This window comes from Alligator sinensis, unplaced genomic scaffold (genome assembly GCF_000455745.1).
Source record: "Alligator sinensis unplaced genomic scaffold, ASM45574v1 scaffold980_1, whole genome shotgun sequence".
Lineage (NCBI taxonomy): Eukaryota > Metazoa > Chordata > Crocodylia > Alligatoridae > Alligator > Alligator sinensis.
Window position 1 is genome coordinate 650093 of NW_005842722.1, and position 25771 is coordinate 675863.

General features: G+C 39.6%; 1 protein-coding gene across 4 annotated transcripts in view; it reads right to left on the reverse strand.

Annotated features, from left to right (window-relative positions):
• SMG1 (SMG1, nonsense mediated mRNA decay associated PI3K related kinase) overlaps positions 1-25771 on the reverse strand; it is an 82718-nt gene that overhangs the window by 33460 nt on the left and 23487 nt on the right. For 3 of the 4 annotated variants that reach the window (XM_025216284.1, XM_025216286.1, XM_025216287.1), the window contains 18 exons: positions 25203-25427; positions 24210-24311; positions 22618-22887; positions 21549-21679; positions 20306-20467; positions 19466-19584; positions 18556-18643; positions 18362-18463; positions 17088-17231; positions 16520-16719; positions 16024-16220; positions 12063-12230; positions 10274-10428; positions 6014-6159; positions 4912-5113; positions 1563-1672; positions 1079-1226; positions 484-643 (listed from right to left, as the gene is read on the reverse strand). In XM_025216284.1, the coding sequence (XP_025072069.1) occupies positions 484-643; positions 1079-1226; positions 1563-1672; positions 4912-5113; positions 6014-6159; positions 10274-10428; positions 12063-12230; positions 16024-16220; positions 16520-16719; positions 17088-17231; positions 18362-18463; positions 18556-18643; positions 19466-19584; positions 20306-20467; positions 21549-21679; positions 22618-22887; positions 24210-24311; positions 25203-25427 (2829 nt within the window). The remainder of the gene's footprint in view (positions 1-483; positions 644-1078; positions 1227-1562; positions 1673-4911; positions 5114-6013; positions 6160-10273; positions 10429-12062; positions 12231-16023; positions 16221-16519; positions 16720-17087; positions 17232-18361; positions 18464-18555; positions 18644-19465; positions 19585-20305; positions 20468-21548; positions 21680-22617; positions 22888-24209; positions 24312-25202; positions 25428-25771) is intronic. The other variant, XM_025216285.1, reaches the window with a different exon arrangement.

Here is a 25771-nt window from a genome sequence, read left to right on the forward strand (position 1 = left end):
AGCTGCCCCGGCCCCACTGCGTGCCCAGGAGGCAGCAGGACATGCCACAGCTGGATGATGCCTGGGCCAGGCGGGACTAAGGGTCCCACTGCAGGCCAGACAAAGACCCTCTGCAGGCCAGATTTGGTCTGTAGGCTGTATTTCGCCCACCCTTGGATTAACTAGAAAGGATCAATGTCAAACTTCTGTTGTTCAACTGGATGTTCTCACAAATATATATATATATATATATTTTTATAAATAAAAGTAAAACAGATATTTTTACCATGTTTATGCTTCATTAACAGAGTTACCCTGACTCTGTAAAAAACTAAATGATGTTTTACTACAATGTGATCTCAGGCAAGTTTGAGCAAAGAACCTCTCTCTTCAACACTATTTAAGTAGTGACAGTGCCCGAATCATTTACATTTTATAAATATTGTTTTTAAAAAGAACCTGAATGTCTGCATGCATACACAAATACAAAAAAAACCCACATACCTCTGATGAAAGCCTGTTAGAAACTGTATTTTCCAAAGCAGACGAACAATATAACTGCACGGTGCTCAACACCGGCAGTGACTGAGATACAGTCAGGGTGGAAAGCCTTAAAGGTCCAATGGCTATTCGTGAAGTCTGCTTCAGGTATTTTATAATATTTCTGAAATAAAAGATTTAAGAGACTATAGAGCAATACAATTTGCTATTTACTTATTTTCATTATCTCTTTAACAAGATAGCGTTATTTATTAGGACAAAACCCTGAACAGGCAACAAGTTCAGCCTCTTCCATACTTTATAATGCACAGTATGTTCTATTATATGACTTTCTACTTCAAAGTCGAGTGCAGTGCCAAATAAGCAAGTGAATAAAAACATTAGATGATCTCCAAATTGAAATCTAGAGTTGTTCTTTCTTTCCGAATAGGTTTATATTCAAGACAGAAAAAGCAACTACAGTCTCATAAAAAAAATCCAAACAAAGCATGATACTTGAAGTATGAAGAAGAGCATGCTTTCAACAAAGTCATGTTCATAGGTTGAAACAGCTTTTCCCCATAATCACTGCATTCACTTAAATATTCTTTCAACTTACTCAGTTATAGATTGCCACTTTTGTTCCTGTTCAATATGATTTATAGCTGTGGCCAAACACACTGAACTTCTCAATAACTGTACTTCAATTGCTTTTTGAAGTTCTTTCGGATCAGGACTTAGCATGTTAGGAAGGAGCTTCTTCATATCTACAAAGATCATAACACAGATGTAATACAGTCTACAAAAGGTAAAAGTGTGTTCCAAATGTTATTCTTACAATGAAATCTTAAAAACAAGAAGGCTTGAGAAAAAAAAAAAATCTGTAAAATAAGTATTGGTAATTAACACAAAAATTAGATCCAAAAAAGCTTCAATGGCATTCAGAACTGATTGCCAACTATTTCTGAACTTGGCTCATAACATTACAGTAGTTCTGATAACATCTAAGACAGTATTTTTCCTTTTAACAGGCACAGTTTAGATGAATGTCCTCTTAATAAGTAATTAACATCTCCATTATTAATTTTAAATGTTATTTGTACCTATTTTTTCTTTGGATCCTCCAGTAAGAAGGTTGATGTTTTCTCCTGGCAGCAATTCTAGCTGTTCTGTACATTCTGTAAGTTCTCCAGATTCAAAGCTGCTTAAAGATCTGCAATTCAATTTTTACATTTTTAATTTTTATAGCACTCCTACTTTATCTTAGCTGGTAAATAGCCTACAACTCTACAGCAAGAAAAGCAAAACAGAGCTAGTAAAACAATCACCCTTTGACACATTTCTTCAAGTAGAAGAAAACTGTGATATTTTACCCAAGCATTTTAATAAGATAAAATTAAAATCATATTCTGTATCGTTATAACTGTATGCAAAGGAGTTCCATTTTAAAGTTTTAATTAAAATTAAAATGTACATTAAAACATGTCATGAAAAACTTGCATCACTTTTTGCCATTCTAGAAAAACTAAAAAAAGTATTGATCAAAATAAAAACGTGTAAATATAACAAAGCTTTGTTCATAAAAAATTATCATTAGTCCACATACTTAATATTCTTCCAATATGAAAAAATATTGGCAAATTACTGTGAAATTCTTTCAGGGGAATCAAGCAGAAAAAGAGCTTTTCTTTATGCATAAGGAGTAAAATCCTCATCAACTGAACTCCATGCGAGTTTCACCACTGGACTGCCATAAGTCTAAGCTTTCACATGAACATTTCTTGGCCAGTATCAGCTATTTGATTCACATGACAACAAGGAGCTCTAGTAAGTGCTGAAGTCTTGTGCTGGGCCTACTTTACACAGACATACATCAACAGCAGCCAAAATATGAACTTTTTCCTCCTATCCAGTTGACAAAATCTGCTAAGCATTTGAGATTCTTCCAGAACCCTACTAATTAGTCATTGAAGAGCAAGAGGATTGCTGGCCCAAATATAGAGGAATATGATGACTCAAAAAGTTCAAGTGCTCTCTTACCATCTCCTGGCAAGAGAAGAATTATACTGGAGTATCTGGACTGACAAAGGGGTGAAAGCACTGGTTATAAAGTGTTTATAGCCCTATTGCTGCTTTCAATTTATCCATTTTTTTTTTTTTTTTTTAAATGACAGGGTTGCTCCTTTCTACTAGATTTTGTAAAGTCAATCCTATGCAAGGGCTGAATACTTTAAAAAGCTGTATGTATTTGGTGCCTAGCAACCAGAAAACGCTGCAAGTTTGATAGTCCACCTGTAGGACACTGCCTCACATCCTAGTCAAATGATCAAATCTCTGCAAATACACACAAAAAAAATCTGTGGCTACTTCTCTAAAAAGGATAAGAATGAAACATTCAGAACTAAGCCAAGCATGGATTAACGTTAGGGACCAACTACATGATAAGTATCAACTGTTACTCCAAAGCAAACTATTTGTTATAAGAGTATAAAAGGGAAAAAAATTGCCATCTTTAATATTAGAAAAAAAAATTCTTATTAACATATTTTACTCTAGAGAATACAAAAAAGATACAAGTGGGTTCACCCCTTCTAGTGAAATAACTGACAAGTTTAATATCTTTGCTTCCAAAGCAACAATTCAAAATGACTTTCCCCCACAAAATCACGTTTAATAATCAGGAAGCTATAACAGTTATTTAGGATCATGTGAATTCTCTGATGTATTTGCTACACATCAAGAACAAGTCTTGATTCTAAAATCATTACTAGTTTTTGCATCATAAAACACAAAATATCTTAGCAATTGGACGTCATTGACATGACTGTTTAGGGCAAGGGTGGGCAATTATTTCGGCTGGAGGGCCACTTAATAAGTTTTGGTGAGCTATCAAGGCCCGCAAGGGTACCCCACCCCTTGACAGGTGCCCCACACCCTGGCTGCCATCTTGGAACTGGAAGTCCCCCAGCCCCAGAAGTACTCATTTGTGGGGGGGGAAGAGGGGGTTGCTATCTTGGAACCAGAAAAAAAATTATATACTAAAAGTCAAACACTTACTGTAACGTATCTTAAGTTTATTACAAAAAATATTTTTGTCAAGATTTGTGTTTGCATAGTATATATAGAGATGATTACACAATAGTTCAAAAATAAAGTCTTATTCTTGTACAGTGTGTGTGGGGGGTGTATGGCTGGGGGTGAATGCGTATATGATAGTGTGAGGGTGTGTGTGTATGGGGTTTGTGAAGGGGTGTAGCTGTGTGTGGCAGAATGGAGGGTATATTGCGGGGTGTGTGTATATATGGGGGGGTTGTGGGACCAGGATGTGGGTGTGTGAGGGAGGGTGGGGGTGAGTGCCCCCCCGCACACTCTCCCCCCCATGGCGCATAGCCCCTGCCACTGGCAGCAGCAGCAGGCAGTGGGCCCTTGAGGTGATTATGGCCCACACAAGCACTGCCACTTGGCAGCACGTAGCTCCGGACAGTTCTGGAGGCTGCACATGGTGGCAAGGAGCAGGGCCACGCAGGCCCACCTCTATCATGTGGACTTCCCTGTGGCACATGTGCAGCTCCTGGCACTCATGTGCCACTGGAGGGAAGCCCTGAACAATGGAGCTGGCTGCCTTCCCTGCTCCCTGCCACCACGTGAAGGTCCTAGGACTCCACTGGAAGTGGAGGGAAGCCCTGCCCCTTGCTTCCAGGCACAGTCCCGTGAGCTGTATATGGTGGCAGGGAGTGGGGCCAGGCTGCTGGCTCCATTGTGCGGGGCTTCCCCCTGGTGGTATGCGAGTGCCAGGAGCTGCACATGCGCAACATGGAGCCCCCGCATAACGGGGTTCCGCTCCTTGCCGCCATGTGCATCTCCTAGAACTGGCTGAAGCCACATGCTGCCAGGCAGCAGCACCTGCATAGGCCATAAGCACCCCTTGGGCCTGCCACCTGCTGCTACCAGCAGCAGCGGTGGAGTCCCTACAACCCCACCACCCTTCCTTACATGACAGAAATCCCACACACCCACACCCTGCCCACCCGAGCTCTGTGCTCTTCGTGCCCCCCAGGTGTGGGCTCTGTGCTGCCACCCAGCAGCACCCACCCTGCCCCCACTGCTTCCTTAACAGCTGCCCAAAGCGAGGGCTGCAGCAGGGACAGAAGGAGGAACCACTGAAGCCTGGGGAAGCTGAGCAGGTCCTCCAGCAGCTTCAGCAGTGGCAGCCGCAACCCTGCTTGGAAGCAGTGCGTGCTGGCTGGGCCGGGCCTTTCTGTGCCAGAGGGTGGGAGTGAGGTGCATGGCCTGGGTGTGGTACAATTAATTGGTGGGCACCTGCAGGCCAGATGAAATTGCCCGATGGGCTGAATCTGGCCCACAGGCCATATTTTGCCTGCCCCTAGTTTAGGGGAAGTTTAATTTCAAAGTTCACTAATGTACCATTGAATAAATTAATAAAAATCTTACTTTATGTAGTTAAAGTCTGCTTTTAAATTGACTGAAATATTGCTTGTGCTTTTTTTCAAGTCATGGACTGCATTCTGCCATTCTTGTACTGCAGACCAATCAGCAATTGAAATGTAACATTCACATGCTTTGTTACCCAGGTAATTTATAACTTCAGGTGAAGAGTCACTTGGTTTTGTAAGAACAGTTTTTCTAGCTTCACCTGTGAAAAATAAGAAAAGTCAATATTAAAAATCAGTATTACTCAAGGCAAGGGCTGTCAACCAGGGGTACACGTACCCCTGGGGGTATTTTGCAAGACCCCAGTGGGTACATGGCAGCAATGCAGAGAAGCTGCCAGCAATTCCAGTTTCACTCGTGGACCAGCCACCAGGAGACCCACCCTCCCCACTCGATCGGCCGCTGGGGGACTCCTTGCTTCTCAACTACCCGCCAGGGATACACCAACCAAAACAAGGTTGAAAACTCCTAACTTAAGGCATTTGAAATTACATTTAGGCAAAAAGTTTGTTTTTTGAGATTAAGCAGTTTTGAATTATGTAAAACTAATGAAGAGATTTAAAGATGTAAAATATTTAGTCAACACACACAAACTGATTTAATACACATAACCGAGTAATGCACTCAAAGGAGCATACAAAAAGCTCACCTTAGTTCTCAGTATTCTATTAAATATTTGTGACAAGGTCTCACATTGGGAGTTCTTTACTATACTACAAAAATTCATCCATGAAGGATAAAAATAAACAGAACTATTTAGGCCATAATATTCATAATGCAATGTGACCATTTAAAATGCCAAGTACATTTTACAACATTAGCCTACCTTTTATAAAGTCTACTCACTTAGTCCCCAATCCTGCAAACCCTTATGAACTTGCTTACCTATGCATAAGTGCTATTCATTTCTATAAGATTAAATGTGTGGACAGTTAAAACCTGCACAAATGTTTGCAAGATCCAGGTACTTTATGTGGTAAATTAGCAAGGAATCACTAGTCCTGTTTAAATGTTAATATTATAAGCAATACATTATTTACTTTAAAATTAACATTTATGTATAGCTTGTGAAAAATCTGAAAAAGAAATGAATGCTACTCACCATTCAAAGTATGCTTTGGGCTGGCATTATTGCCACTAGTTGAGTTGGCTAACTTCAGAACAGATTTATCAAAGCCTGCTATGCAACAGTCTACTCCTGTCATGGAAAACAAGTGCTCCTGATATTCAACAGTTGCTTTTTCAAACCTTAAAATTAAGACGTAAAGTTTTAGTTACTATTACACAGCAGTGATTTTCTACCTTTTTGTACAGCATATGAACAACATTTCTTCAGTCCAAACTCATCAACTATGCCTTTAGAAAAAAAACCCATTGTTCAAGATGGAAAATGGCCGATTGCCAGCTGAGAGACATGATCATTCTACACATGCACAATAGTATCAAATCTTTTAAAATGTCATGTCACCTTCGAATAACCAGGAGCTAAAAAAAAAAAAAAAAAAAAAAAAGATATGCAGTATTTTGGATGAGTGGGCTTTTTATTTGATTTTCATTTTCACTCCCTCTTCCACAAGAGACAGGGGAAGGAAAAAGCAGGTTGAGCCCCAATGGAGCCATCCTGTGTCATCATCCCCTCTGCCCATCACCTGTGGCGGGGAATTCTTGGGTGCTGGTGCAATCCTCAGCATGCAGAATCCCTTCAGGTGCAGTTTGCCTCCACTTTGCCTGTGACCAGAAACTATGCAATGGTTGTACCTCTATTTAATTCCTTTTTCAGAAAGCATCAAGTATGTGTAATGCAAAGGCATGTTGCCCTTCAAAAGAAGTTGCTGGCAGCAGAGAAAAGAGTGGTGAAATGTTAACAGGAAGGGGAGAAAATGCAGGAAACTACTTCCATGAAGACCAAACTAAAAAAAATGTAAAGGTAGTGCCTGTGACAGACAAAGAATTTGGTTCTTAATCATTCTTCCCCACCCCTAGTTCATCTTAACGCACCTAAGTGGCACTTAGCCACATATATGCAATTTTTTGGACACTTTTATAAAGGTTAGATTATATTTTCACTCACATACCAACCCTTATTGAGCACTTACCTTCTAAGCAGGATGAGACTATTGCACTAGAGCTCCAGAGCAAAAAAACACTGCTCAGGTACATGCAAAACTGTTCAAGTGTCCACAATCTGAGTTGAACAGGGAGGGAGATGCAGATACAAACTCACTTTGGGTGAAAGGGCCCAAAACCCAGATCTCCTCCCACTGGGCAAGTGCCCTAACCGTTAAGCTACGGGGCCCACAGGTCGGAAGGTCCTCATACACAGTTTTATTTCAAGTAGTTATGTGCATACCCAGATGATCCTATTCCAACACAAGTGAAAATGTAATCTAAAAGCTGTTCGAGTCCCAAAAACTGCACTTACACAACTACAAAAGTGCAACATAGGCACATATAGCTGAAACTGGATTTGTCCCCAAGAATGGTGCCTCCCCTGTAGACCAGAAAAAAAGAACATTCTACAGCGACACTGAATGCATGTGACGTCCTGTAGGTTTTGCTCAATTAGAAGTTTTGTCTTTTTACACTTAAAACTTAGATATGTTTCCCTTGCTTTATGCAGGTTCTGTATGTGCGAATTTGCTCTTATGTGACGACCCTTTTTATACCAAAAAATCATTATATGCAAGGCAAATTCACTCTTACGTGATTGGTGTGGTGGAAGGTCACAGTCAGCTGCCTTGTGCGGTGCATTGTGGGAGTGACACGCACCAAAATACAGCCTCCTGTGTGGATCTGTGCTCCTCACTCATGGTCTGTGACACGTGTTTCTATAGTTGCCTTCCGCATTATGATAGTGTCCTGTGCTTGTGTGTACTGTCTGCTGTTGGTGAGTACCAAAACTGTCTTACAAAAGTGGTAAAAATGGGTTTGGGGGTCAGTACAGTTGAGGTCTTGGAACGTATCCATATTTGTTGCATTGTAAAGTAGGTTCCCTTTACGCAAATTTGAGTTACGTGCTGTTTTCCACAAATGCATGTACAGCATAAAGCGAGGGAAACCTGTACCATTTCCTTTCTGAGATTCAATGTGTACTTTCCACAACAAAAGGAGGAATGAAACTATACTTCATCTTATTGATCCACCATTTTATATCAACTATCCACTATAATACAAGCCAGTAAGCTGCCAATAGGTAAACAGGCAGACATTTAATTAAAAGCTGGTTTAGGCAGCCTGTGTATGTTGCACACAGCAGACTGGGAAGGGTCAGCAGACTGGGAAGAGACAGAAAGTAGAGCAACAGATTGGGCATAGAAAGGGAATTGGAGTGGCATTTAAGATAAGCTCTGCATCTTCCTCGTGGCAAGTATGCCAAGAAAGTTGGATGCCACTGCACTTGACATTTTTCAAATGCCACTGATTTCAACATTAAAGGTCCCAGCTCATTTAAGCATGCCTCCTAATTCATGCAGGACAGCCTGTTCTCCGTTTTTCACCCATCATTAATGTTCAGGCACTGAACTCAGCTTCCACGCAGCTGTTTGCACATCAAGGCTCATATTATACTACTCAAAGCATCTTGCTTGGAATTCCAGGACCTCTTCAATTTCAGGGCCCCTAACAGCAAAGTACTGACAGAATCCAAGTTGTACAAGAAAAATTATCATGTTGGACAGCTTTCTGAATATCAAACAAGCAGCTAAGACTTTTTCAGTAATTATCAGTGCTTCCAGGAAGAGTTAAAAGTAAGGTCAGAAACTTTGGCATAGTGTTGCTAGTGACCCTTCAGATTACTAACTTCCTTTTCAGGTTTTCAGAAGTCTAACAGGACTGTTGGGCTAGGGACAGAAGTTACACATAGACCAGTTTAAGTGATCAGGAACTAGTTTAAAACCTGTAACAGAACAAAAGTTCAGTGCACTTAACCACTTCTGAAGTGGCTGAAACTGGTTTAAGATAAATCAGGATGGATGTAGTCTCAGACTTGGGTCAAATCGGTTTATAGAACTTCTGTCCCAGATCCCCTCCCGATTCAAGTTCATTCACAGCCCCCCCACCCCAGCATCCCAGGATGCTGTGCAGCCCTGGGCTGTGCTCTCTGCTCCAGAAGAGAAGGGCGGGCCCCACCCACAGCTGTCGCAGAGGTTTTTCCATCCCCCACAGCACAGAACTTGGGTGGGGGTAGTAAAGTTCCCACTGTGGGCTTTCCCCACCATCCACACACCCTCCTTGGCTGGCAGGCTGGCTGAAGAGGGAGTGTTGGGGGTGAAATGCCACCCCTGCCTCGCCCTGCTCCAGACCCCCAGCTAGGCTGTGCCCAGCACAGATAGGGCCGGGGGGGCAGGGGTTGTGCCCCCCAACTCCCTCCTCAGCCTGGCTCCCAGCTTACAGCTCAGGCAGGGGAAAAGCCCACGGCGGGTGCTTTCCTCCCCCATCTCAGCTCGGCACAGCCCAGATGGGTTACAGAGCCAGGCTGGGGGGGCGTTTCTTCTTCCCCCCACTCCAGCCAGCCAAGAAGGGGTTGTGGCTAGGAGACTCGGCTGGCTCCTGGCTCCCAGTGCGTGGACAGGGGAAGAGGGATGGAGAAATGCCCTACTGGGGCCTTCTCCCCATGCCAGGGAGACCCTGGGGGGGGGTCTGATGTGGGGGGGGGGGGGGGGTGTCCCCCTCCTCCTACTCCTCAGCCTGCCCAGGGCTGAGCAGGGAGTGTGGTTAGGAGACTTGCCCAGCTCCACGCTCAAGGGAGAAACACCCCGTTGGGGGCTTCTCCTTTCCCACCATGTTGGGGAAACCCCTGTTGGGGGGTCCGGTGGAGTGTAGGAGGTGGGATGGGGATTTCTTCCATACCTGTTTCTCAGCTGGCCAAAGGCTGAGAAGAGGGTGTGTTTGGGGGGGGAAAATAGCTAGGATCTCTGCAGTGGCCGACAGGGTGAGAGGCCTGCTCTAGCATCCCCTGGCTACTGGTATGGGCAACTGGTAGGGTTTGGCTTCCTTTCCAGTTTGCAAAGTGAACATTAGTTCACTTGCTCATTGGTTCAATCTAGACAGTTAGAGAAATCTGCAAAGACTGAATCAATTCAGCCTCAGGCTTTCTGAATGTCTGTCTTTAGCCTTAATGCTTAATCTGTGACAACTGAACTACACCCTTGCATATTTGTTTGAAAATTTACATGTATAAGAAATTCTAGGACATGCAAGCCAACGCCCAAAAACACATTAAATACAATTCTTCAAACAAAAGAAACAGACCAAGCCCCTTGATACACAGAGCAATTTTTTTCATCAAATATAAGAAGGTGAAGCCTCATGTGGTTAGGAAATAAGCCCACATTCACACCAACTAGCCATTGTGCAAACTTACCTTCCTTCTGCTTGCTGGGCTACAGAATTAATCCAAGCAAGACTCTTCCCAAGTACATTGAAACACCAAACAGCTATTCCCTGGATAGCTTCCGGGCAATGAAGCTCACATAGTGCTTCCACCAACATCATAATCGTCACTTCTAATTCATTTCCCTGAAATTAAATTTCAATTGAATGTAACAGCTACTGTTTGCAGTAAAAAGCTATGTACACTGTTCAATGCTTAAAACAAGTAAAACAATGTGAACAATTTGTACGCACATCCCACAATGAATGTTCTGAAAGCCATTTTGTTTCCACGCTCCTCCCTTAGGATCTTTCAAAGCCAGGTTCTGTGTATGACACACTCTGGCAAGACTATTAAACACTGCTCTTTCTTGCTTATTGACTGTACTTAGGTAAAAAATATTTTGCGGGGGTTAATGAAAAGATAAAAAAAAAAATCACAAATAGTTAACAGGCACTGATCTAGGAAAAAAAACCTCTGCCCATTAAGTAGTTCAAATTGTTACCTTGACAAGTTATCAGTGCCCTTCAGCTTTTTACTTATTATATATATTCCTTGTCAACCACTATGAGTACATATAAACATTCAGGGAGGTTAGGGGGAGGTTAGATTGAGTTAAAAATGACCACATGATCCAAGGTAAGTCAGGATGGGAGGGTAAGTGGATTGGGGGGTCCAGGAGGATTGGGTGGGAAGGTTGATGGGGCCTGGGAGGGTTTGGCAGGATCGGTGGGATTGGCAGTTCTATGCCCCGCATCCCCCCGAAGATCAGGGGCTATTTTTAGCTGCCCCCCTGCCACGCCATCTCCCACCCCCAAATGAACAATGCCCCTCCCCCTGGTGAACCTACCCTCTCACATCCTGCCTGCCCCCCTCCTCCCCACCCAAACTTACTTTGATTGGCTGCCAGCACTGGCAAGCACCAGTGACACAGGCACCGAGTTTGGCAGGCTTGAATGGGGGAGGTTGTTGCTTGCCTGTGGGTGGGATTAAGGGGCCAGGGGTCATAAAAAAAATAGCCCAGTGCCAAGGGAGCAGGTAGGAAAAGTGCAGTCCCGGGGCCGGCCCCAGCCCCAGCCCCGGCCCTAGGGCCAGTAGCTGGGCTTTTCCAGTCACAGGGCTGTGCTGGGAATCGTACAGAAGTTCAGTTAGACTGGTCTCACCGGGACCCAAACTAAATTAAACTACCACCGAAGTCAGGTTAACTAGGATCAGGTCAACCATTTTCAAACCAAGTTAACTTCCTGAGCTTCTGTACAGTTTGCACTTACATCTCTAGTTAAATCAATCTAAGTGGAAACTACATTTGTGCCTGGGCAAACTAAGTTAAATCAGGTGGCCAAGCATGATCTAACCTCCCTGAACTTCTGTACCTAGCATTTGTAGGAAAGAAACAATCTTTCAGACATTTTTTCCCAGTCCTAGAGGATGGGAAAGAGACAGTGAGAAAAAAAAAAAAAAAAAAGCATTTTCACAATTCCAGGAAATATTCCACCACAGATTGGTGTAACAGAGATATGAAAAACTATTCCACAAATTTTAGACAAGCTCTCATTTAAACAGTTGGAATTCCTGGTCAAATATGAACTTAGTGTCCATTTATTTTCCATAATTTTCTGACTAAATGCATAAAAGAAACAAAATTTCCATCTTCTAAAAAGGTTTTTGACTAATCACTTCCCCAAAATAGACGAGTTCAAAAACAATGCTAGAACACAACAACTCAAGAATTGTGAAAAATTTCTCTCAACAGCTTACAAATGTATGAAAGTTACAGTACCTGAGAGAGACTGTTATTGGTCTTCATTTCTGTGAGTAAATCAAAACCATGTCTAACAGTCACCGCAGGTTGGCCAGCCAATAATCCAACGCGCATAATGGAAAGTCTAATACGAGTTAGCCAGTCTTGGCAGGTCTGGCGGTTAGTATAAAAGAACGTCCTGATAACCTTTAGAATAGGAAGAAAGATCCTGAGTTTTATATTGCAAATACCCTTTTTGTGTAAATTAATGTTAAAATATGTAATGATATCTACAACACAGGAAGAGTTTTCCCCTCTTCAATTCAATTCCCAAATAGTTCAATTCATTTAAATACAGAAAGAAAAGAAACAAAACACCAACACTATTGTATGAAAGTTCTATCAATAATTCCATTATTAAAAAGCTGTACAGTATTTACATTCCCTATTCACAGCAGATTGCTGCCATTTTTGTTCTGTCTAACCCACCCTTCTAACACCTGTTTGGAGGGTTATATTCCCCTAGGTGAGAGAGTCTGGGAGGTAAGGAAGGGGAAGAAGGGACAGAAGGTCCATTTCTTAGACACCACTCACTTGCTGACAAGCAGAATACGCTCATTCTGCTTTCAAAAATCTGTTAGTTCTGACACTGGACAATCAGAACATAAATAAAAATGACAAGGATTCAAAAGCAAAAGAACGTTAGGTGGTATCTAAATATTATAATGAATCTGGTACATTTGTTCAGAAATTGATGGAAAGCTTTCTAATTGGGGTGCATAAAAATCAACGATTTGAAAAAAACAGATTTTTTTTTTTATTTAAAATCAGAATTTTTTTATTTAATCGTATTTTTTTTTGTCAAGATGCCTTTAAAAAAATCCTATATAAAGATAGTTTTAAATTTAAGATAAGTTAAAGCTCAAAGATATCATCATGGAACAGGGATTATAATGTCTAATAATATACTATTTGAGACAATATATTCATGCAACCTTTTTAGAAAAGTTTTATAAATTGGTCACAACAGGCCACAGACTATATTAGGGGCCCAATCTTATAGGTTCCCAGAGACTCCTCTATAGATTAGTAAAGATTAGAGAAACTCTACCCAACAGGATTCAGTGCTCAATCTAGAATAGGGATAGGCAACGTTTTTGGGCAGTGAGCCAAAATCACCTGCAACCTCAACTCATGAGATGTTGGTGTGCCAGGGGCGGATGGGAGCCATGAGGGATCCAAATCCTTGCTGCAGTACTATAGACCTGGCCCCTTCCCTGCCATCTGCCCAGAGGCATGCATGCCACACTGGTATCCATGCTGGGGGTTGCCTAGCCCTGGTCTAGAAGATCTCATTAAGTATCACTATGATGCTTAATTTTAGTTCTCAAACCTGTGGATTGGTGTCTCCAGAGATAACATCCTTGTCAACAGCAGTATACGGAGATGAGACATAACAGACCTGAACAGACCATCAGCCCTATTGTCTCTCTGCAAGTTTGTATACACAGAGTCAAGCCCTTACCTTTTTCTAAAAGTGCAAAGTTTCAAGAAGTTAAATGAATAGAGGATTGTTGGGGGTGGAGTAAATCTGGACAAGGAGGAGGAGTCTGGAAATAAATGCAAGGAGGGAGGGGCAGTAGAAACAAAAGAGAAACATTTTGAGCAGAATATTCCAGAAGTCTTGAGGGATATGTTTCTGAGTATAGCCTGTTCACTGATTTGAGATCTAGTGAAGGATTAGTATGGTACAAGGGAAAACCTATGATGGCAGCAGGCTTGCCAGGCTGTAAAAGAAAAGAAATCAAAGACGAGAAGAAATCTAGAAGGAAGTGAAGAAAGTCCCAAACTAACAACGTATGGCTGCAGCGCTCATTTGATGTCCTTCTAATACAGCGTGGCAAAAATATCCCCCAAATATCCATGATTAATCTAGCGAATGGGAGACAGGTCACCTCCCAATGACTTCACAAGTATTTGCTTCAATCAGCTTTAGCAAATAAAATAACCAAATCATAATTCAACTTTCTGATGTAGCTGCAAAATTGATCTGAAATAGTATCAAGATAAATCACCACGTTATGTATAGTATAGTGTGTACCTTCTAAAAATGAAACCTACAGCAAGCTCTGAGTTGTGAATAACATGTATTACGGTTATATCAAACAACAAGAACACACTTTTTGTAGAAAACAATGTCGCAGGGCGTTAAAGCAATCCTGCTCCTTTAAGAACAGAAACAGCCTGGCTAGAGAGCCCGGCAAGCTGACAGCTGCAGGTTGGGAAGCAGGCTAATGAGGGAATTAGCCAGCACCTGCAGGCAGTCAGCTGACTGGAAGGAGGCAGGCCCTGGGCACGTATAAGCCCCAGGGCTGGGGCTGGCAAGGGGTTAGTTCTCTGGTAGCTGCCAGGGGAAGGAGCCCTTGTAGGAAATAATTATTTAGAGATGTTTGATGGCCTGGGTTGCTGCCTGCAAGATTAACAGAGATCAGAAGGTACCTGGGGCTAGGAGGAACACAGTAAGGAGAAGTTTCTCTCTTTAAAGGGGCAGAATGTGGCCTCCATTATTATAGTTATGTTGCAGCCCAGGGGCTTATTTTTCTGTTGTCTTTTATACCGGTGGATCAGTAAGAGGCTAATAGGGGAGGAGGTGGCCTCATTGGGGCACACGATTGTGTAGAGCCCAGCAGAGGGGTGCATTCGCAGGGGCCGCAGAGCCCAGCACCAAAGGGGTGCAGTCACAGGGGCCCAGTGATAACAGGAGGCTGAGTCAGGACAAGACCTTATCAGTGAGACAATATTTATATACCACCTTGCAAGGCATGGGGCATGGTAAAGGGGAGGTTTTGGAGTCATGGATTTATCCCATAAGGCTTGGGGTGTTCCATGAAGCACCAAATTAGAGCAGAACCCAGCAAGGGATCCAAGAACTTGCAGGGTTTAGTGGGGTCCAACATGACTGTGACTGCAGAAATTCATGGGCAGCCTCCCATGATATATATTTATTTATACCAACAAGACATGGCAGGAAAGAAAAGAAGGCACCTGCAGGGCATAACTGACATGGTCACGGAGCCTTAGGGGCATCATGGCCATCCCCAGGGACCCCACACCATGACACAATGATTAAAATCAAGACTTCCTGACCAGCGATTTAAATTGTGATTTACATCGATTTGATTTACATCTAGTACATCCTGTTTTAATTATATAATTGAACAGGCAAGGTAGCAAACAAATATATTCCTATAGAAAATTAATTATGATCCCTTAATATTTACAAATGTCAGACAGGTCATTTTTACAATTTAAATACAAAAGTGGCAAATAGTAAAGTTGTTCCCTCAAGGTTATTTTGTTTTTTAAGGTAATTCATTCCCATGACTAGAAGCTTCACACATTCAATTGTGAACAGATCTATTTGTTTCAAATGCCTCAGAAATGAGTCTGGAGTCCCTTATACTACATATATTTTACAACAGAAGTTTTGATAACCATTTAATATACAGATGGGCATAGTACCTTTAAATTCACACCAAAGAGTTATTTACTTGTAAATCCTCTGTGACCTGACTGATACTGTGCTGTAAGATATTTTTCTTAAACTATGAACTGTTAAGCAACTATAATGAGTTACATTAAATACAGACAAAACAAGAATGGGTGGGAATAGTTCATGTTCTTTACAAAAAGTACTTCAATAAATAAAACTTTATGAAAATAAGAACATGAACCTATATGTTGGGAAACAAGTCTGACCAAAATTGATCTTTTTCAAAAGATCACAACAAGGAGAAGAAGAGATGGGCTACCTCGAGCTTTTTCTTTTCTGGCTTATACCAGAGCAAACTTATCATCTTTAGATTTCTACAGATAGTTAATATTACTATGAATTATAAATTTTATGCATGTTGAGAATCAACAATTGCATCACCTCATTAAAATATGCCTATATTTGTGGGACACTTGCAGTAATGTTTGCATTGTATAGGACACAAACCTTGGGTGGAGATGTGAGTGCATTAGCACATCCTTCATAAGCATTGTACATCAGTTTCTCCAGGTTCTCCAAGTATTGTAAAAGGAGAACAAGCCTAAGCTGGTTGCTGCTGTGTCCCTCATCATTGTCTGCTGTAGTCCACTGGCTAACATCTTGATCAGGGTTTAATGTGTGGGCTGCAAGACTTCTAATGATACCTATGAACAATTAATCAGAACATACCAGACTCAGGTTATTAGTTACATAACATCCTGAAGTTCTATTCAGAGTCTAAAAATCATTGAGATATACTGCAATTAATACAACTACGTAAAGAGCCTCCTCAAGTATTATTTTATATCAGTCCAATTATTAACATCTGGGACATGCCAAACTAAAAACTACTTTAAAATTAAATCATCATATTTTAACATCTTGAACACAAAGTTGTTTAGAAAAATGTTGCAAAATTTCTTAGCAAATATCAAATAAAAAAATGACTACATCTTTATATTACCTTCAATTGTCTGAAATGTGTCTTGGGCTCTGCCTAGAGGAGTTCTTAACTTGGAAAGGACAGTAAATTGTGCTGCTTCCCAAACAGCCCACTGCCAAAGAACAGCATCAGTCTTCAACAGATTGCGTGGAATGGTTGATTGATCACGCTTATCTAGTCTCTGGCAGCTGTAGAACAGTCTTTCTAACCAACTGTCTTTCCTGAAACAAAATGCTGAGACATAAATAACAGTTCATATCTACAAATATCCAGCTGTAACGTATGTTAGCTAGTATGTGATTACTCTTATAATCACAACTCTAACTGAGTATGCCCCCTGTATTTATGCACACATGCATATACGTATACAAATTAGAGGGCTGCAAAACAATAAAGCAGCAAAACAATGTTAATATTAGCAACTCCCTTTGAACTAGGTTTGCTGATGAGCTGTACTAACTATTGAAGGATTCTAGGTAACTGACATAAACCAAATACATGGACCTGTTCAATACATATATAGGTCTACATTTAGTAATAAATTGCATGTATTTTTCATACTTTTATCAACTTTAAAAACAGTTCTTACCCAGTTCTGTGAGAGCTTCCATACAAAATAAAACTGATGACATCAGAAAAATCCTGCGGGTGGAATGTGTTACTTGGAGCTTTGCTCATGTGACTTCTTATAGCCAAAGAAATTTCTTGTATTTCTGTGTGGCTGTGGTTACTGCTGACAGAAGAAAGTGTATAAATAAAATATCATATATATTTGATTATTCTTAAATCAAATCTACTTTTTAAGCTTCAGTAACATGTGGTGGAAGAATATTACCAAGAATTATTGAAATTATTTATGAAAGGGACTTTTGTAGATGGTATCTTTTGTTGGACCAACTGCAGGGTTGGGACAGACCTAGACAATTATTTACATTTTCTCATTCTTAAAGTATAATTAATTATAAATTAACTCTTAAATTATAACTTATACTTTTTCAATTAATCATTATTTGTATTGCGGATATAATCACGCCAATTACTTCAAAATATGTTAAACTAATGAACACAAAAGTTGAGACTTCCTGAGATAGAAAAACTAATTTAACATCTGAAACATGATAGTCTCTGATAAACAGGTTCTCAACATTTAGATGATTTTTTAAGGACATGTATTAGTCTCCAAGAAAACAGATGACAAATATAACTTAATGTAGACCCAGGCTCAAGACTGGTGGGCTGGATGATTTACCAGATACTAGAAGCAGTTCCTCGTTTAATTTTTTTTGCCTATGTAAACTGAACTATTCTACTGAACTAGAGTGTAATCAAAATATTAAGGAGAGGTATTAACTGTTGTCAAACATTACTAGTCGCTTTTATCCCTAAGAAACTTCTGCAACTCAACAACTGTTAAGCCAGGAGCACATAAGTTTGTCATCTTAAGGAAGCTATCTGACAAATTAAATTCTGATTTCATTGTATGTACACTGAAGCAGCAATATTAATTCATGTTAAGATGCAATAGTTAGAAATAAGCATGCTTTCTGACACTGAGTATATAAAATGCATTTTTTTTTAAAGCCAGGTTTCAGTGTCCCAAAGACCAAGAAATACTATATGATGCCAAGATTAGTAAGCTTCTTATTAACTTAAAATTTTGCTCTAGTTTGTCATAAATTGTCATTGCACACTAATTTCTTCCTGTAACTCCATGACCCAGTAGAAAGGGTTATGACTTTTTAAAGAATAATCAACTGAGAAGTTAAGCCCTTTGAATATATTTGAAATAATGTATTTTCTTGAATTTAAAATCTAAATTCATTTTAAAACATTTTTAGATGCAATTTTATTTAAAGGACTTACCTCAACACCACAGCCAAAGGAACTGACTTCAATAGCCTTCCAAAAGCTTGTCTTACACGGGCACCGCTATGAACTAGTTGAACTCGGCACACATCAACACACCTGTATCAAAAAGATTTTAAAAAAACAAATAATAACAATTGTATGTTTTCTAATATGTTTTTGCTTTACAGCCCCTTTGGAAAAGTAAATACCTTTGTAAAAGATCATCTGGCAGGGAAGCTGACAGGGCATGAAGGCTGCTACATGCTTGAAGACAAATATTCACATCCTCAAGAAGGGCTGCATTATGGGTAAAAATTACCAATGTTATATTATCAATAATTAAATAATCCATTCATTACTACAGCAAGTTATCTGAAATTTTAGGGACTATTATATACTTGTGTGTGTATATATATATATTTAAAAAATGCACAGAACATTAAGTATCATATTTTATTCTGATCTAGCTCCCTGTGTTTCATTAACACTAATGGATGCTCAAGATTATGAAAGACGAAGCTATATCCTAGTCATGCAGATTCAACAAAATTTGTACATTTAAAAAAAATATAACAGATACCTTGATACTATGTAGTCCTTAATGACTTTCAAAATAGCACCAAGAAGCCGATCCTCGTATGCCCTCTATGCAATAAACAAATGCGTTATCCCCGTCTTACCAAGCTAAACACCCAAGGTCAGGAGTTAAGACCTAGGCTAGGATTAGACTAGGGGATATGCGTGTTTCCACATCTCGATCTGCACTTAGTTTTGCAATCCAGCAGGTCAAATTATGGAAACATTTGGCAAATGGTTTCTAAATCCCCTGGACTGCCAAAAATCAGTTGTAGCACTGAGAATATCAATAAACCTATTCTGGGACCTCAATTACTTCATGCAAAAATAGTTTTCCTCTCTAAACACCAGACAACATTATAGGGTAGGGGGAAGAGGCAAGGAAATGGTTACACAGCTGCTATTAGAACCATCAAAAATGCAAGTCAGGAGGTGGCCCTAGTTATATCTACCAGTTGTGCTTACAAAGGACATAACTAAATGGCAAATAGCAGCTTATAAAAAAGGTAAGTAATAAGAAGAAACAATTTTGTGAAATCTTACTGTTAGCTAGGAGTCCTTTACAAAACTTATGGAAAGATGGAAGAGAGAATAATGGTGCGTATGTTTCCGATTTTTTCATCAGAACAGCCACTTCCAAAGCCCAAGTCATCAGCAGTTTCCTAAAAAGACGTTAAAGGAACAGTCTGTTCTATATACTCATCTCATGATGCATATTATATCCTAAATTGTTATTTCAAGTTGCCCACTGGCACCTTAGGCCAAATTCTGAAACAAGCTTACTCATAGCTAGGGATCTAGTTAAATTGCTGTTTCACACTTTTTGCAGAAACCACAAAAAAACTGATTTCTACAAAAAATGGCATTGGCCATGATTTCCCAGGAAACTAACCAAAAAAAAAAATCCTTAAAAAAATTAAAATGCTGGCTCCCCAGTGGGAACCAGCGGTCCTCGCTGCTGCTGAGGCCCACCTTCACAGCCCACCTGAGAGCAAAGGCGCCGGTTGGCAGGGCAGCACAAAGGACAGCAGCCAAGATGGCGGTTGCCCCCTCACATCTCTCTGCCAATCAGTGCCAAGGAGCTGGGCCACAGAAGGGCAGCCAGCAGTCAAGATGGCAGCTGCCCCCTCATCCCTCCTCTCCCCGGGGCCTCTCTGCTAATCAGCGCCAAGGGATCGGGCCTCTTTGCCAATCAGCACCAAGGGATGGGCTGCTGTGAAATGACCACAAAACTGGGCCATGACCAAGACGCGACAATTGCTTTCTCTCACCACGAATCTACCCATGGCTGTAGACATTTTCTTGCTTCTAAAATTCAAGCCAGTAATGCTAGTGGAAAGAGAAATCCTGGGAAGTCAATAATCAGAAATAACTAGTAGTTACCTGGTATCTTGAGTGAGATTATCTTTCTTAAGCAATAATCCTAGAAGGTTTAGTATGATAGAGAAATGTTTTTTTGTAGCTGTCGTCACAGTACTAATTACCGCTCCATCAAACAAAGAGGGTGAAGAGGAACTGAGGCTACTAGATATGAAGTGATCATGCCTGAAGGAAAACATCAAAAGATTCCTTTTAATACATCTCAAAACTAGAAAAAAAAAGTGTGCATCACATCCAGACATATTCAGAAATTAGTTTAAATATAACAATCACATGACTTTCTAACAGTAAAACTTCATCAAGTATTTTCTATGCTGGCAAACATCATCTCCACAGATAAATTTCGATGTGGCATTAATAACTGAATAAACAGGCAGGGGTTAAATATAATTATGCTGTAATTTGTTTCATGCTGCGACTCCAAATCTTGTTGAAGCACTGAAAATACAATTACTAAATTAAATAGAGAGATATGAAAAAAACAACAACATATATTTGCAACACTGACTGGGGAGTCTAGCACCAGCCTTATGTGCATTTTATCCAGCTTAAAAGTGCTGTTGTTCTTCCTTGCCACCAAGAACACTGGATTCAACCACAATACATGCAAAATATCTTAAAAATGAGTGATTCCTCATATAGTCACTCTTGTGCCATCTTAGAATTAAGATGCATATCAGCAATCTGTTCCTCCCTAAATTTATTTCAAGCTAGAGTTTTTACATCACACCTTAGAGTCTTACGGTGCAAATCTAAAAGTTTATTATTTCTGGATACTTTACCTAATACAACAAAATTTACTTTAACTTCTGCAGTTGCATTTAAGGATACAATGTTGTGCCAGATTTATGAGAAAGATGTACAAAACGAAGTGCTCTACAATGTGGAACTAAAAGAATAAACTAGATACGAGTTTAAAAAGAAAATACCAGTTTCTTTTTTTCCTAAATTGTTTTGGTCCACATCATTTATAGAATACTTGAACTAGGACTTATAGAGAAAAATTGAAAGCTTATTTTTTTCATAGCTGATTACTAGCTCAACCAAGAAATCTAGGTCTAGTTAGCAAATGGGCATTCATTTGTTTCAGAAGAATACTGTGCAGGAAATAATACTGTATATTTCAATTTTGAATATAAACAATGACTGAAAATAAGGATTAAATAGTATAAGAAACCTCACCAAAAAATCATATTAGCATTTTTAAATTCTCACTTAATCATTCATGATTAAATAACTGTCATACCTGGAACAATGCGAATATAAAGTATAAAGAACTGCATACTGAACAGCAGGGAAATGCACCGCTATGTCATCATGTACGATCATCAGATTTTTACTGAGTAATGCAAATACAGTTGGAGAAAGGGCCCACATCTGTAAAACAATTGTCAAGCAAGTGTAGAAGTTTACAGAAAGGAAACAGCTATTAGCCATGTTTACGTGCATCTGAATTATGAAGGAAAAAAGTCATGAGTTCTGTTTAAACAAAAAATACAATACTAAGAACTTGGAGTCAGTACTTTTTTTACTGGGACTCAACCTTTTTTCTATCTATACATTTTCAAATGTGAATGAATACACATTCCTGCCCTTAGCTAAGGAAGCCCACCTGGGTCTTTTCAGGCTTAAAAGGGATGCAAGAGTAGATTGGGTAAATAATGTGGAAACTGACACTGCAGCTTTGCACATTTTTCTTTCCTGCAGAGGAATTTCCCAAACCCTTTGTTCAATGCATTGTTCTGCAGAACTTTTTATGTGAATTTATTTAATATGATCTTTCTTGTAATTATTCTGCCCCCAACACCACTTTTTAGAACAGCATATGGTATCGTGCTTTAAAGAACTTGTATTCACTTGAAAAAAAAATAGAGACTATAACATCAAAATGTGCAGCCTACTGTCAATGTATACTACTTCTACTACAACTGGTTAAAACTGCTCTGTATTTTTACATAAAGAAGAATTCCCTGACAACATCAGAAGCAATGCGTTATTACCCCAATAAAGGAACTACGACCTGGGAATTATATTTCGGAATTCACTGAACATTTTTAAACAAGAACTACAATAATCTTGGTGAATTTTGGAGCACTGAAATTACTAAAACTGCTTTCCCCATGAAAGTTTTATGTAGGAGACCAAGAAAAACAGAGTCACCTCAAGTACAAATGCATACTATGTTGAAATGAAGTTTTATAATATTCAAGTGAGGCCAGAGAAAATTGTGCTTACTCTGTCAATAAAAGCCAAAAATACCCATTCAAGAAAAATCAAAAGCCTTTTTTATTTTTATAACCAAATTCAATACTCACCCCAATCAATGAGTTTTTAGCATTTCCAATGGTACTTAGGGCACTGAGGTCAAATATAACTACAAACTTTGCATTAGCCACACTGAATACGTGGTTCTTGAAGGCATCATGCTGGATTTCAGAACAGGCCTCAGGAAGTTGCAGGCTACAGAGGAGACTGTTCAGAGCACAGGTCATTTCTCCCAAAATCAACCTGTAAGCCGTCTCCAAAACCGGAATGTTCTTCAGGCTCAATACTGCTTGATATACAGAATGGGCTGCTGCAACAACCTTGAGAATCGAAAGATTTAAAATATAGTTAAGAGACGTCATTTTTGACGCTTTCTTGCTGGCCAATTAATGACACAAGAATAAGTCCAGTATAATACTGTGCTTATTTAAGCTTTCAGTCTTCGATAGTTAACTCTTTCAGTTCACCTACCCAAAGTAGATTTTAGGATATCATTCAAAATGACTATGTAAGAATTACATTTTAGACAATTGAACTTCTATTAAAGGTGTTCAAGTGACAGAACAAAGAGCAACGGTCTCAAATTGCAGTAAGGGAAGTTTAGGTTAGATATTAGGGGGGAAAAACTCTTGAGGAAGATCATAAAGCACTAGAACAGGTTACCCAGAGAGGTTGTGGACACTTCATCCTTGGAGGTCTTTAAGACACGGCTAGACAAAACCCTGGCTGGGATGATCTAGTTGGGGCTGGTCCTGCTTTGAGCAGGGGGCTAGACTAGATGACCTCCTGAGGTCTGTTCTAACCCTAATTTTGTATGAATTCTATGATAAACAAAAATATCAACTGAAAAAACCCTAAAAATTACATGGAAATACAGTTAAAAACAACTAAATTCATTTGGGACAAGGGCATACTTAGCACACAAAAATACCATGTACAAAAAAAAGCCTCCCACAACCCTGGATTTTTAGACTTTTTGCCCAACTTTAATTGTTATGTTTATAGTATGTCACAGTTCAGCCTTCTATAATGCAACATTGTTTCTTATGGAGCAGAATGCTGTAACCTAAGAAGTCAATACTCTAAAAAGGCAAACAAAACAATTGGTGAAGAAGTGGAATCCTTTATTAGACCAACTAAATAGTAGCAAAAAATTCTCTCTCTTTGCAAGCTTTTGGGCCCAAACACCCTTCATCAAGCAGAGCAGAATTCAAAGATTGTAAAAGTTCTCCCAGGCAGAAAAGAAACTTCATCTTGTACAGGGGAGGTAAAGAATGGTAGGGGGTTCCCTTGGGTTTCAAAGTCCCTTTGTGAAAAAGTTACTCTGTGACTGAAAATTAGGCAGAGACAAGGCTCCATCAGGCTTCTTCCCTGAAGGTGTCAGATGTCAGGCAGGGAGTTGAATTTTGCTTCTTTCCTGTTTAGCAATGAAGATTACATTTCCAAATGGGTAATGAAGATATCTTCCATGTTTCAGGGATATAGGTTGTAGCCATGTTGGGTGATATCGCTTCTACACCAAGAGTTTTGTCTACCTCTGCTTTTTAGATTAACAACAGCTAAAAACTCTATCCCCGGAATACTCTAAAAATGCATAAAACTACAATACAGTCTATTTGTTAAACAGGTATCAGCTGCTTACCTCTTTCTCTTTATGGTAACGAAGTACAAGTAGCTTAGATTCTGGTATAAACAATTTCTCTACAAATGAAGATGGCAGTTTTGTATTTATTTGTTCAACAATCTGGGACAAGAAAGAAAAAAAAATGAAGCATGGATAATATACATTTTCAATGTCCTGAATTTATGTCTTTTTATTAAAAATTCTTTTCTTCAAATATTCAGTACTTCATTAAAGATGCATGTGGTTGTTTGCTTATATCAAAGTCTGGAAATGAGTCTCAGAAACAATTTCACAATGTGCATGGGTTTTGGGTTTTTTTGATAACTTAAATTCACTTTCCCTAGATTCACTATTCAGAGGACATGCTGTTTTAATACTTCCTTTTCAACCCAATTGTACTCAAGCACATAGATGATATAGGTTGCTGGACATAAATTCCATGGTAGCAGGCTAAAATGGTTACCCTCCTACCCCAACCCAAGACTGAAGAGTAATTTAGCCAATGGTCTTGTTGTTGATCAGGCAGAAGGTAGTGCAGGGTGGCACATTATAGAGACTAACTGTTTCAGAGAGGCATGAGCTTTCATAGGCAGATACTCTTCGTACACTGATGTTTCAGCACTAGTTAACCACAACAGATGTGGCTGCATAAACTTACTAAATTCCTGGCCCTCTGGCAATCCAAATGTTTTTAATCAATTTCAGAGAAGAAGTTAAGTTAACCTAAAGAAATGGCTCTGTCCCTAGGTTAAATGAAAGAGCAGTTACCTTGGCTAAATTAAAAACTACTCAACATATAATTCAGGTTCTACAGAGACAAATTCAAATATTTGTATTTGAAAAGGGAAGGAGGGAGATGAAGCAGTGATTACACAACCTAAATGGACTAAAATGGAACAACGGTCTCAATTTACCGTTAAATCAGTTTGAAATTTAGATACCTTAATAAAAGTCTGATATATAACATTTTCTAATTAGAAAAACCCCACAAAAATGAGAATTTGTATGTACCAGTGTCAACAGATTCAAGACTGAGATGATATAATCAGTACCACAAGTCTGGCAATTCTCCAGTTGATCTAATCCATATGTGATGACCATGTCACAATGTATAGTCATACTGGGGTCCAAGCTACCAAGTAAAACACCAACACACTCATTGGCAGCCGTCAGCACAGCTTCAGAAAAGAACACCTGGTTTGCTGCAGTCACACATCTCATTACTCGATAGAGAACCTGGAAGAGAGAGAAAGTAAATTCATTTCCATCTAAACAAAGCAAGCATTGCATGTCATTTAAACAGAGCCAAAAATCTGCATCCATTTGAAACTACATCTACCACACTAACCCACAGTGGAATGAGTATTTAGTTACTATAAATTGACAATGCACGTACAAACATTTATATTTTAATTAAATGAACAAACAACAGTCAAATTTAAAAGCTGGAAACCTAAGAAACCCGCAAGCACACAGGAACTGCAAGTTAATTATTCTGGGTCCTAGTCAGCCCCAACTGAAATCCACAGCAGAAAAATCTAACTGCATTCAATAGAAACAGGGTTTGGCTTCTTTTTTTC